Here is a 14,071-nt window from a genome sequence, read left to right as displayed (position 1 = left end):
AGTTTACATTGAACCTAACAATTATCAGAGTATATAGTAATAAAGTTTGAAGGATCTAATTAATTCTTTATAGAATTTCTCTACCTTCTCATCTGTGATAGGTGTTGGAGCATAAACTGTAGTTTTTAAAAAAAAATTATTAGGGGCAGCTAGGTGGCACAGTGAGTAGAGCATTGGCCCTGGAGTCAGGAGAACCTGAGTTCAAATCCAGCCTCAGACACTTGATACACTTACTAGCTGTGTGACCTTGGGCAAGTCACTTAACCCCACTTGTCCTGCCTTCCCCCTTGCAAAAAAAAAAAAATTCTTAGTCAGCATTTATTTTCTCTCTCTTCCCTTTCCCAATTAAAAAAGAAAAACAAAACCTGTGTAACAAGTATAGTCAAGCAAAACACATTCCCTGTTGTCTATGTTTAAAAATTTAATGCCTCATTCTGCATCCTGAATCTGTCATTTGTCAGGAAGCAGTTGTTTTAACTTTTGCAAATACTTTGAGCACAAAATCATTGTTTTATAGGCCATTTGGTCAGCTTGTTGCCTTCAACTGTGTGATAAAAAGCAGCTCTGCCAACTCCTTTATTTGTCTCTTCAAGAAGAATCTAAGCCCTCCTTCCATTTAGCTGCAACATCTTTTGTCTTTGGGCTCATTCATAGTGAGAATGTCCAGATTACTATAATTTAGGTTCTTCAACAGACCTCATATTTAAAATATCAACAGTTAATATTTTCTAGGTGATCTAAAATCTGTGGGGAAACAACTGAGGAAGCAGGGAAGTTTGCAGAGGAGGTAGCACTTGAGCTGAAGCTTGTAGGAAGCCAGTGATTTTAAAAGGTGAAGCTAAGGAGGGAGTAGATCTTAGGTAGGCTTGGAGATGAGAGATGGAGTGTTTGGAGAACATAAAGAGTGTGAAGGGGGATGATACGAAACACTCCTAGAAGAGTAGAAGTTACATTGTGGAGGGCTGAGATTGTATTTTTTTCTAGAGGTAATTTTTGAAAAGGAGAGAGACATAACTTACACCTTAGGTATAGTATTTTGGCAACTGTAGTGTAGATTGGGGATGGGGAGAGAATGGAAGAAGAGACATCAGTTAGGAGACTGTTAAAATAGTTCAGGCAAGACATGATAAGACCTTGGATTAAGGTATTTGTGGTATGAGTAGAGAAAAAGGATGGATGCAAGAGATATTGTTGAGATGAACTGATAAGACTTGGCAAGTGATTGGATATGTGGCACTTGAGGATGAATCCTAGGTTAGGAACCTAGGTATCTCAGTGCCCTTGACACCAAGTTAGGAAAAGCGGGGTGGGTTTTATGGGAAATACAATGTGTTCTTTACTTTTATTTATTTACAATTTTTTTTTTGGTATATTGAGTTTGAGCTGCTGAGCATGCTGGCAAAGGTGTTCAGCACAGGGTCAGAAGAGAAAGCTCTGGAGGCTATGGAGTAATGAACTTGTGGCTGAATAGGACTAGAGCTGGGATCCACACCCACCAAATCCTTTGTGTTGCAGTCTTTAGTACAGTGACTTTTTGGAGCTGCAACAGGGCCAGGCCTAGAATGTGCCTTTTGATCCTGAGTGAATCATATAATAGAATATTAGCCCTGTTTTACTTTCCTTTGAATTGTTGCAGGCCTTTGATAAAGTGCTTAGGAATCATAGTGATAGATGAGTGTTTATATGTGTAATATATAAGAAGATGAATTCTTAGAAGGCACTGAGTTTTGTAATGATATCTTTTTTATTTCTGTCAAGATATCTCTATATGCCGTGATACTTGGCTATAGTAGAATGTTCCTGTATCCAATCTACAGAAGTTCAAGGAACTCCCATTATAGATTGTAAGAACTTTGTGTTGTGTGTGTGTGTGTATTGCAGGGTTTCAACGTAAAGGACCAGTTGTACAAAATATGTTTCTATACAGCTGAGAAGAATGTACGGGACCTCTTGGTAAGTGAAGATTTTGAGAATATATTAGTAGGTTTTACACTGAGTGGTACTGTAAAAAAAATCGTCGTCGCATAATATTGTTAATGTAAAATAATGTGTTCCCTTTACTTTCATCCACCTGTATGCTTATAGTGCGCACACACACACACACAATTTGAATTTTAGCTTACATATTTGATGTGCATTTCTTATTTGGCATTTACGAACCTCATGACAAGATATCTTGGGAATGTTCTTGATTTTTTAGCATCAGTTATTTAATTTGGATATATTTGATTCAAGGTTGGCATTTTGAAAGAAGAAAATTATTTTTCTGAAGAACAGAAGAGAATTATAGAATTTGTATATCAGGTTGAAAAATTGTATTCAAGAACTTTCACAAAAAACACAGAGACCCAGCCCCTCAGGTAATTTTTTCACTATTCTCACATTGTTAAAACAGAAGATCAATATTAATGTGTTTTAAGAAATTGGTTTTTGTCAGCATGTGTGATACCTCGTTGTCAAAGCCTGGGATTTTTGTAGTCAGTGATTCCCCATGAACATAAAATATGTTGCAGAAGGGGTGTTCCTCACTAGAGGAATTCTAGTGTTTTCCTTCATCTTGATGTTTTTATAGTCATTCGTTTAGTCAACAAGTATTTATTGAAGCAAATAGATATTGTTAAAATATTGCCACATTGAATATGCTGAATTGAATGTTTTTTATAAATGTTCTTAAGCTAAAGAGCAGATTTCCTTTTCAAAATATTAAATCACTGTTAGTTTCAGGAGCTGGAGAAAGGAAGAAGATTTTTCCAAGCACCGATCTGTTTTAGACTTCTTGAAATTCAGTGAAAAAGATGAAATTTTTAAGCAGGATCATAGAATTATACTAAGCTGGGCTCAGTGGTGGGATTGTCCAACCCGAGAAAGCATCCTTCTTCCCAGGAGATCTACAGAAGGTAAATGTCACATGGCTTGAAATATGGGGGGGAAAATGTGCTAAATGAGTTACTGTTTATAGAAAGAATAGTGAGTATGTGTGTTTGTGTGTGTGTATGTATTTATGAGATCATGGTATATTTTCATACTTATAATAGGATATCTCAATTTTGCTTTTTAAAAAAGCAATTTTCAAATTGTTTTGAGCACCAATCATCTTGTTATCAAATAACTCAGTTAACCCATTGGCAAACATTTATTAAGCACCTATCATGTGCCAGGCTTTATGCAAAATACCTATGATACAAAGACAGAAATCGAATAATCCTTGCCCTCAAGGAATTAATGTTCTGCTGGAAGAGATAGTATAAACATATGTATTGAAAATAAATATAAGGTAGTTTTTTTGTGAGGAAGGCCCTAGCAGTTGGGTAATTAGTTATAAGGATAATGAGAATAGGTTAAAGAGCCATCCCATGTCAGGACTCTTCTTAGGGCAGTCCTGGCAAAAGATAAGCAAAGGAAAAGGAAGAAAAGGAAATGGCCTGGTGAAGAATATTGGAACCAGATAAGCAGTCACTGAAAGATTTGAGTTTAGCAGCAGCAGTAGTAGTTCATTGCTATTCTGAGAATCATAATGATTTTGATTTTTTTTGTATGTAGAACTCAAGTCCTGTTCTCCTCAAGTGCTCTGGATGCATATCACAGCTCGCCATGATGGGTTAAGCATTTTCTCATGGATTGAAGAATTGCTGGCGCAGGATGGTTGTGTTTCACTTCAGCAGGCTAAATGGCCCCATCTGACAGTAGATATTATTGATCAGAATACATGCTGCAGTAGCTACCTGAGGAATGAAATACTGGATAAACTGGCCAGGTATTGTTGAAGGAATCTCCAGTTAAGAGACAGGACTAAAGTTGGGGGAGGTCAGAGATTAACGAATGATTGTTTTCTTTTGAATAGTGTTAATTCAGTACTGCTGTATGTCCTGTTATCTGCTATCGTAGAAAAAAATGAACTAAAAATTACAAGGCATTATACCCTGTCGTAAAACTGAGGTTGAGGTTTTACTGGTAGTTTTAAAAAATCATTTTATGAGTCTGGTTCATGATGTGTTATAATTGATACCTTCTCAAAGTTTGGATGTCGTTTTTTTTCTGAGAGGATTCTACAGGATTTCATAGAGAGATGTTCCTGGACTATGATTGAGTTGAGGTCGAGATTCCTGATTTTCCTCCTCTGCATTGTGAACTCAAACTTCTTTCATTCTCTTCTATGTTATTGCCATAGTGGGTGACTAAAATGGAATAAAAAGAGAGTTGGTGTATGGAATAATAGAAGTGAGGAATTTTGGTAAAGTTAAACACTTTAGTTACCATGTGCCTCCTAGGTCCTTTTGAATACCCTGTGCCATCACTGGGAGAATGTTTTGTCAAAAAAAAAAAATAGACCTTTGTTTGAGGAAGAGGCTCAGGGTTCTTAAAAGCACTATAGTTTCCCCAAAGTGATCTAGTCGGCCTATTTTTGTGTTGTCAGCTCTAAGCTCAGCTCATCTAATTTACAGGATCAGGGAACACTCTGAGAGTTGACTATTTGAAATCCAGAAGAGGTACTGAAAAAGACAATTAAGCCAATCAAATTTTGAATCATTAAGATTTATTTTTTATTGTAAATCAGATAAATTACATGATACAGTAGAAAGAATACAAGATCTGGAGTTCGAGCACCTGGGTTTGAATCCAAGATGCCTGTGATTATCAGTTTGACTGTGGCTCAGTCACTTCACAAACTCTCTGGGCCTCAGCTTCATCATCTGTAAATTGAAGGGATTGGACTAGATGACTTCTAAGGTGCTTCCAGCTCTTGATCTTCAGGCCTTTGATCCTAAGGGAATTAGTTTAACTTTTTCAAAGCACTTTCAGAAGTATATGTTGTAGAATGGCATTGCCGTCCTCATCCTCCTCATCCTTCACTCTGCATCAGTTAAGGTCTAGAGAAGCTATAGCTGCCCTGAGGTCCCCCAGCAGGTTAGTGCCTGAGTTCACAGGAGAACCCAGGGGTGTTCTTGTCATCTGCTTCTCTTTTCATTGTCCTACCTGCCTTTCATTCCTCTTTACTAAATGTTGAAGGATCATCTGAATTGGATGTGGATGCATTTCTTCATAAAATTCTTCTAAAAACATCTACCCAGTGTTCTGAGAGCCTTCCTCTGGATCTCTTAACATTGGTAAAAATACTAGTGGAACACATGGGCTCTCTCTATCAGTGATTCCTTTCTCTCACCATGTGACCACTTCATCCTTTTTGCTAATCTCTCTGATGGCATCCACTTGGCTGCTTCTTCAAAATTTTTCATCAGTGCCTATCATGTGCTTGCCTTTAATTTTTGGGCATCTGTGATATCTCATGACCCAAAACTATATGGCATCCCTGAGATAATATTTTTGTTAAAAAGATAAGCCTTTGTGGGAAAAGCTTAGGGTTGTTCGAAGTATTGCAGTTTCACTGAGGTGATCTGGTCCACCTTCTTCCTGTTCTTCAACTCTGAGCCCAATTCACTATCCATTTTCATTGACTACCCAAGATCTGTGTACTGATAGGCCAGACTTGTGGGCTCTCCATTGAGCTCCATATCAGAATCTGGCCAATTAGAAATTGCTTAGACTATATACATGGAGTAGTACTGAGTGTTGGCAGCTTTTGTTTCTTAACACCTGTTTTTAAATGCTTTAAACTTGTTCAGTGTCTACTTCAAATGCTTTTTAGCTTGTCATCAAATTGATCTTCTTTCACTTTGTAGAAATGGAATTTTCCTAACATCTGAACTGGAAGACTTTGAACTCTTACTCCTAAGACTAAGCCGTATTGGGGGCGTAATGCAGGACCCACTTCCTGTTAAAAATTATACATCCCGAGATGGTTTGGATTTCCATGCTCGCTTTCTTTTATACTGTTTAGAGCACGGTCTGCAGCATCTGCTCTATGTCTACCTTGATTATTACAAGTGAGTATTAGTAATTGATCTGTCCCACAGCATTTCTTAATGCTTCTTTCAACATAAATGTAACTTTTTTGGAAATGTTGACTATTCATTAAAGAGATGGTGATATTCTGAAAGTGGTTTTCCATTTATTTATACCACATTTAGCATAGTGCCATGCACAAATAAGCTTAACAGATAGTTTTTGCTAGCACTGATTTTGTAAGAAATATTTCTATTAACCCCTTAAAGAAAAGTTAGAATTAAAAATCAAAGTATATAAAAAAAATTAGATTTCTTTTTTTGGAGGGGTGAAGGCAGGGCAGTTGGAGTTAAGTGACTTGCCCAAGGTCACACAGCTAGTAAGTGTGTCAAATGTCTGAGGCCGGATTTGAACTCGGGTCCTCCTGACTGCAGGGCCGCCTATCTGCCCCTAGATTTTATTTTTTAAGGAGAGAGGAAGACTTCTAAAGGCTCAGCTGAATTCCAGTACTTTCTGCTCTTTTAAGTAAATAAATATTAAGCAGGTCCCAGGAGATATATTGTGTTAGCTTTGCTAGGAATTTTATTTTATACTTCCATCAATTCTTATCCGTATGAAGGTTTCATTTGTAGAGAGCCATGTATGCATGGTGAGTAAAGATTGATACTGAACCAACAGAGCATACCCACTGATTATATTGTTTTAACTCTTTGTGTAGTGTGGTCCTAGGGTTAGGGCAGTCTGGTATATTTTGTGGTACATAGCAGTAAGGGTTACTTAGATATAAAAGAATTTTTCTCAACTGCTGGTAAGAAAACTGAAACGTGATTTTTTTTTAAAGGAGTCAGTCCTGGGCTTGGACTCTTCAGTCTTCCTTAAAAGTTGAGAAGGGATACTGAAAGGGTTTCTTACTAATTGTGTCAGTCAAATTTTGAATTTCTGCGTTTTGCTTTTTTACTATAATACTAGTGAAGCCTAAGGTGTTTTTGAAGCCTAAGGTCATTTTTTCAGTGGTAAAATTCCCTATTGATTTGGGGTGACTATACAGCATGGTGTAATATTTTGCGTTCCCTGAAACCTCTGATCCTTCCCCATTCCTCTCATTCGTATGTCTTAGGGATACTCTAGGCTATTGATTTTGAATATTTATGGAGCATGAGGTATGTGTAAAACACAGTTGAATACAGTGGTGGTAGTATGTAGCGTTCCTTTTCCCACATATTGTCTGAGCATATGTATCTGTAATATATCACGTATGTACATCATGCTAATCATTGTCATTTTTATTTTTAGCCTTAATCCTTTGAATTGTCCCTTTTTGGAGAAAAAAGAATTGCATGAAACTTATCCTTGGTTCGAATTTTTGGTTCGGTGTCGACAAGTTTCCAGTAATCTGGCAGGTAGGAATCTATTAAACAGGAAGACTTTGGAGATCCTTTACTCTAAAAATATTTATCTTATTTTTGTTGATACCTTTTGTTTTTTCATCACCTTCATTTCTATGTATATCTGTCTTCCTTCCCTCCCCTGAGAACCATCCCATGTAACAAAAAATTTTAAAGAGATTATTTTCCTTTTCTCTTCTCTTTTTTCTCCCATTTCTTCTTTTCTCCCTGAGTGTGGAAGAGGAGAAAGACATAGGTATTTGAAAACAAAAGATATCAATAGATTTTTTTTAAGGGAAAAAAAGCAGTTCTACAGAATTAACATATTGACCTTGTCTGACAGTATATGCATTATTCCATACTTGTAATCCTCTACTACAAACCTCTGCAGTGATTTCCTTTACTATTTAGCTCGTTTGACTAGAGGCAAATTCATCAACTGTCAGAGCTTATCCTTGTGTAGGATGCAGGTTGTTTCTGTTCAGAAGGCCAAAAAATGCTCATCTACTCCCTGGCAGAAAGAAACCAGGCTAGTTGTAGAACAGCATGGATATGTCTTCTGTCTCTAAAGTAGCCTGTTCTCTCTGAACTTCTCTTCTTCCACTTCCTCTTTTTTTTTTAACCATAAAACCAGTGAGGCGTAAGTTATTTTTGAGTGTAGAGTGTCCATACTCAAAAAAGAGGAGCCACCTCTTCCTTTTTCTGCTTCAACATATAGTGCCTCTAATCCATACAAAGGATGATCTAGTCAGCATTTAGAGGGATTCAACTATTTTGTGATCATTTGGGGGATTCAAATTGTGGCTAGAAAAAAATTCATAGGTTATCTTAGGTTTTGTAATTGTACTGATGATGAGGAACACATTTATCTGGTATTCTAATGATTTAGCAGAGGGGATGGTCTGGGAGTCCATAAACTCAGGAGAAGTCTGCAGTAAATTTTGTCAATAGGGAGTTTCCTGCACTGAAATAGGTTTTTTTTTTTATCATTTTGCTTTTTAAAAATTACGTTCAATTAATTCCTAGTTTAGGATAGTTCCTTTTTAAGAAAATAGTTTTTAGTGACACGTTTTGTTTTTAAATTCAAGCAACTTAAAAACAGAAGATAGCAAGACATTTTTTTTTTCAAAGAAGAAACTATTTCAGATTAGGATTTAGGTAAAAATATAAAGCAAAATGTAGCCCTTCTCTTCCCACCTCCTGGAGAGCCATATAACAAAGAATATTTTTTAAAAGAAATAGAGAAAGAGGGGCAGCTAGGTGGCACAGTGAGTAGAACACTGGCTCTGGAGTAAGGAGGACCTGAGTTCAAATGTGACCTCAGATACTTGACACATTTACTAGCTGTGTGACCTTGGAAAAGTCACTTAACCCCAATTGCCCTGCCTTCCCCCCTCCAAAAAAAAATAAAGAAGAAAAAACATTTTGTATTGCTTTAATACAGGGGTGGTGGTACTTGGCATTTTCTTTATTTTTTTAACCCCAAGGTTGTAAAACATTCCGATTGTAAAACATTGAATCACTGCATTAAAAAAACCTGAAAGCTTAGGCAGTATTCCACATCTCTCAACCTCTCACCTTTGCAAAGAGGTGACTTCTCATATCTCTTCTTTGGGGGCCATGTTGACTTATTCTTTGTAAGTTTGCAGCCATCACTTTTGCTTATTTTGCAGTTGTTGTTCTGTTTATATTGTTTGTGTGTATGCAGATATGCACATTTGTGTGTGTTGTTTTCTTGGCTCGGCTTACTTCACTCAGCATCAATTCATTTAAATCTTTCATAGTCTTTATATTCATTTTTTTCTTATAGCACAGTAATATTCCGTTGTATTTATATACCACAATTTGTTTAGCTACCCCCTAAGCGACGGGCATGTACTTGGTTTCTAGTTCTTTGCTACAGAAAAAGTGCTGCTAAAAGTGTGTATCAGTGATTTCCTGGAAACACATATCTCATAGTAGCATCTCTGGGTCAAAGGGTATGGGATGGACATTTTAGTCACTTTATTTGCATAATTCTAAATTGCTTTCCAGAATGGTTGTACTGATTCATAGCTCTGCCGACAATACACAACACTAGCGTGCTTATCTTTCCACGACCCTTTCAGCATTGGCTGTTAACATCTTTTGTCATTGTTGCCAAGATAGTTGCTTCTTAAAGAGAAAAACATGTTCTTTCTTTTCAGATCCCAAACTGATTTTTCAGGCCAGTCTCGCTAATGCTCAGATTCTGATTCCCAGTAACCAAGCCAGTGTGAGCAGTATGCTCTTGGAAGGACATACTCTCTTGGCCCTTGCTACAATAGTATATGCTCCTGGAGGCCTCAGCCAGGTAATTGGATATCATTGTCACCAGTGCATACTGAGAACAAGCTTAAGTCTAATAAAAATATCTTGGCTTCTCTGGTCCCCAGTAGAATGAAAAAACTCTAATACACAGATTTTTAAGTATCTTTACAGGTTACATATAACAAAATTTGGTAAATTTGTTTTCTAATTTCATTTTTCTCTAGATTGAAAGAGATAATGTATGTTATTTGGTAATTTTTCTTTTCCTTTATTTTGTTTTCTAATAATCTGTTTTTAAGCCTTGTGGCTTGAGAGTTAACTGGTACTTTTTGTGTGGTTAGTTTATGTGTGGGGAATGGGGAACCACATTAACTGTTACTTTTGGAAACTGGTTAATGACCTAAAGGGAATTTACCCAGTCTACTTTGTGGAAATGGTGAGTAGCTGGAGAAAACTTTTACATTGTTAAAACATCAAAAATTCTGAATTTTGCCTAAATTTTACATGAGTTATTTATTTGGTTATTTAGCTACAGGGTCTTTTTCGTTTGTTTGCTTCTACACGGATATAAATTGATAACATCTGTACTTTAAAATCTGAGAGATGTCTGAAGTTAAGTGACTTGCTCAGGGTCTCACGGTTAGTTTGTGTCAGAGGTAGCACTTGAACCCAGGCCTTTCTGATTCCAAGGCTGGCTCTCTGTTCCCAGGGCCAGACTGCCTTTCTGTAGCATCAATCACTTATTTTTTCATTTTTGACTTTTCTACCTGTCAGAAATCAAAGTCATAGTAAAGAATTGTTGAACTTAAAATGATGGACATCTCTTCATTTTATAGGTGAGGTAACCATCACTCAGAAAGAGGTTACATGACTGGCCCAAGGCTGCACAACTAGTTAATGGCAGATCTTGGTTTGGAACCAGGTCTCCTGATTGCAGCCTTTTGCTATTTTCACCATGTTGTATTGCCTCCCTAGTGTACTCTAATGTTGGTTTCTAAACTAAGATTGTTTCACAGGAATTCTGAGAAAAAGCTATTTGAAGGTTTTAATAAAGGAAGGAAGGGGTGGTAATGCAGATACCATTATTTGTTTTCATTTATACTTAGGTTGTTCAAAAAGAAGAAGGGGAAACCTCTTTGGGGAAGGTGGATCCCCAGCTACTAAAGATGGCCTTAACTCCTTACCCCAAGCTCAGAGCTGCACTGTTTCCACAGTACACTGTCCCTAGTATCCTGCCCCATGATATTACTCTCTATCACCTTCTTCAGGTATGTAATTATAATAGCCTGTCCCTTCATGGCCAATGGCAAACCCAGCTTAATTAAGATATTCCCCATCATTCTGTTGCAGGTGGTTTTCTATAGTTGTTATTTAAGGAAGTAGGCCTTTCCGCTCTTTTGATCAGATTCTTAGGACCATGACCTTTTTCCTCTATTTTTCTCTGGTACCCCTTGTTTCACTGTGTCTGTAGCTGGCCACATGCCCTTTGAACTAGTTAGGGAACAAAAATTGTTTTTTGCTACAGTGTGAGAAATCTAGGAAACTGTATACATCTTGGGTAAGTTATTGGTATAGAGGCTCTCTGCTTAAAATAGGTTGATTTGGTTTAATATATAGGCTTTCACAGGCGATGTCCCTGTTTCGTTCTCCCATTTGCTGGCTTACTCCCTTCACCCAGGTCCACACTTTGGTTTCAGATCAAAGCTATTTGTTCTGTAGCCTCAGAGTGTCATTCTTTGCTCCCCTGGTTTCTTTTTCAAATTCCCCTTCTGTAGGTCAGTCTTTTCAATCTTCCTGTATAAATTTCCCTCAGAAGCTACTTCTCACTCTCATACATTTTCTAGATTAGCTGTTACTTCACTTTTTTATTGCACCATCTGGCCTTGGTGACATTTCTCTATGTTTTTACCCTGTTTCTCAGACAGCTTTCTTTTCTCTTTTTCTCTTGTCCTCCATCCAGCACCTCTTTATCACACATCTTGGCAACTTAGCTTGCATACCTGTTGTGGTCATATTTCTCAGTCTTATTAATTCCCTTGCATGATCCACCCAGCAACATCTCTAAAGCCCAGTTTTATATTATGATTATGCCTGCCTCTCACAGACAGAGCTGCAGTATGATAAATCTGTATTTTGGGAAGGGGAATTTTCATCACTTGGTTATAAAAATAAAATAAAAATGTGTTTAAGGCTGTTTTTTGAACTACCTTCCATTAAGAAATCATAATAATTCGATTGCTTTCTTTGAGAATTAGATGTCTCTTGCCTTAGTGTTTCAGTTCCTAAATTCATTCCCTTGAAATCAGTTCCACAGACATTAAGTGCCTAGTTTGTATGAGGCACTGAGCACTCACATTTGACAAAAAAAAGAAACCAACTAATTCCTGCCTCTTGAGGAGCTTATGTGCTATTGGATGAAATAGTATTGAAAAGTAAAATACTGGTAATGGCTAAAAAACTGTTAAAGCTCCCCTAGGGAAGAGTTTTAAATTACTCTAGTATTAGAGAAGCAGCTCTGTAATAAAATGTTGTGTTTGTTGTTTTGGAACTTGTTTATTTTTACCTTTTTCTCATTTGTCCATTTGTCTCCATTTTAGTCTTTGTCTCCCTTTGATCCCACCAGGCTGTTTGGCTGGCAGGCCACCAATACTCTTGCCATTGCAGGTAAGTTAATACAGGCAGCCCTTGCTTTAGAAGCATTCAGACATATTCTGGTGTGATTAATTCTAAGGTGATTTTCTGTAAAGCCCATCCTAATTTTCCGGGAGTTTTTTTCCCAAGAAGCAGTTCAGTCCTATAGAAATATCCTACAGTTGACTGAGTTGTGAAAACATTCAGTACCTACTGTCTGCAAGCCCTTATGGTCTAGGTCCGCTGGATAAAAGATGAAAAGCAGCGTAGCCCTACTCTCAGGAGACTGAAATAGAGGAAATAAAGCTTGCAAATAGCTACATATGATATGAGGTGGAAGAACGTGATGGGGCAAATGAACAGTTTAGTCAAGGGGCAGTAGAAACATTTGAGAAGAAAAAGGTCTCTTTCATCTGTGAAGATCAGGGGATGTAGAGAGTGGAATTTCCCTTAGGCCATAAAAACTTTTCCTTTTCCTGGGGATTCCCTGAATTCTACTCTTCTATTTCTCCTTTTCTTCTGTTATTTTTTCCTTTTCTCCTATTGTTAGTGTGTTCCATTTTTTAAAATACAGAGTCATAGTCTGTTAGTGCTAGAATAGATTGTTGGTGCTAGTTAGCCCCCCTCATACTATAGATAAGGACACTGGGGCCCAGTTCAACAAATTCAACAAACGTTTATTAAGCAGCTATCTCATGCAAAGCACTGGAGATCTAAAGGCAAAAATAAAATTGTCCCTGCTCCCAAAGCTTAACAGAAGTTAAGTGACTTCCCCAGAGTACACTGAGCTATTGGCAGAGATAAGCCGGGAGTACAGGATTCCTGCCTTCCAGGCTAAAGTCAAAAGGCTGTTTACAAATTGAGAGTGGACTGTCTTCCCACCCTCAGACACATCCCCAACCCCAATGTAAATACTTAATGATCCAACTGACAAATCCCAAAATCAGGTTTTTCCAGAAGATGATGGCAGTGTGTCTTCTAGGCCCACAAGTATTAGGGAAATGGGATTAGGAATGAGGTGATAGACTCTACTCCAATCATCCATCTCCTACTCCCTTCAGCTACCTTAATTCATCAGATACTTATTGAGTATCTGCTCTATTTAAAACCCTTATTAGATTCTGAGAGGTACAAAAATAAATAAGATGTGGCTTTTGCACTCAAGAAACTTACAGTCTCATGTTAGAGTCAGTCTTAGTTTGAGATAATGGAGCTCATCTGACTTTGTAACAGCAAAAAGATAACCCCACCTCTGCCTGCTGTGGCAAGTGTAGGGCACGCACAAAATCCTATGCACCAAATGAGGTTCGTCGTTGTTGCTTAAGATCCCGTTTGTGCCTGTCCTAGTTTTGGCTCACACAGGTTTTTCTTGCTTTCCTTCTTGTTACAAAAGAAGACATTGAGGCCTTGAGGATTTAAGTGACTTGCCCAGGATATCCACCTCATGAGTAGTAGAACCTTGGATTCTTGATTCCCCTGTCCAGTGCTCTTTCCACGGTATCACCCATGTATTACCAAATACTGGAGGCTTCAAGTTAACCCTTAGTTAGGCTGCCCTCAGTGCATCTGTACAAACTGAATACAGTAACCAATCAATTATCAGACAGCATGGAGGACGAGAACGAGGCCTGGACCTGTGACTTCAGTGGTGGAGAGAACTCCCTCTCCCAGTGCAAGTCAGCACCTTCTCCATACTTTGCATTTGTAGGCAGTTGACCGGTACACTTGGAAATTAAATGACTGGCCCAGAGTTTACACAGTCAGTCTGTGTTTGAGGGGAACCTTGTCTTCAAGTACTCCTAGCTCCAAGGCCGGTTCCTCTTCCACTAGCCTATACTGCCTATAAAATCTCCAAAAAACTGGGATTTCTACATAACTGAAATGCTGTTTATTGAATCATATGTTGATGCAAATCTATAACATTA

At 37.8% G+C, this 14,071-nt stretch overlaps 1 protein-coding gene across 3 annotated transcripts in view; it reads left to right on the top strand.

Annotated features, from left to right (window-relative positions):
- SPG11 (SPG11 vesicle trafficking associated, spatacsin) overlaps nt 1-14,071 on the top strand; it is a 78,150-nt gene that overhangs the window by 24,166 nt on the left and 39,913 nt on the right. For 2 of the 3 annotated variants that reach the window (XM_036736449.1, XM_036736451.1), the window contains 9 exons: nt 1,882-1,953; nt 2,236-2,360; nt 2,719-2,897; nt 3,541-3,754; nt 5,679-5,882; nt 7,135-7,241; nt 9,413-9,558; nt 10,622-10,783; nt 12,113-12,179. In XM_036736449.1, coding sequence (XP_036592344.1) covers nt 1,882-1,953; nt 2,236-2,360; nt 2,719-2,897; nt 3,541-3,754; nt 5,679-5,882; nt 7,135-7,241; nt 9,413-9,558; nt 10,622-10,783; nt 12,113-12,179 — 1,276 coding nt within the window. The remainder of the gene's footprint in view (nt 1-1,881; nt 1,954-2,235; nt 2,361-2,718; nt 2,898-3,540; nt 3,755-5,678; nt 5,883-7,134; nt 7,242-9,412; nt 9,559-10,621; nt 10,784-12,112; nt 12,180-14,071) is intronic. The other variant, XM_036736450.1, reaches the window with a different exon arrangement.

Source organism: Trichosurus vulpecula, chromosome 8, assembly GCF_011100635.1.
Source record: "Trichosurus vulpecula isolate mTriVul1 chromosome 8, mTriVul1.pri, whole genome shotgun sequence".
In the NCBI taxonomy this organism is placed as follows: domain Eukaryota; kingdom Metazoa; phylum Chordata; class Mammalia; order Diprotodontia; family Phalangeridae; genus Trichosurus; species Trichosurus vulpecula.
The sequence above is the reverse complement of the archived record's forward strand: the minus strand, read 5'-3'. Positions and strand labels throughout refer to the sequence as shown.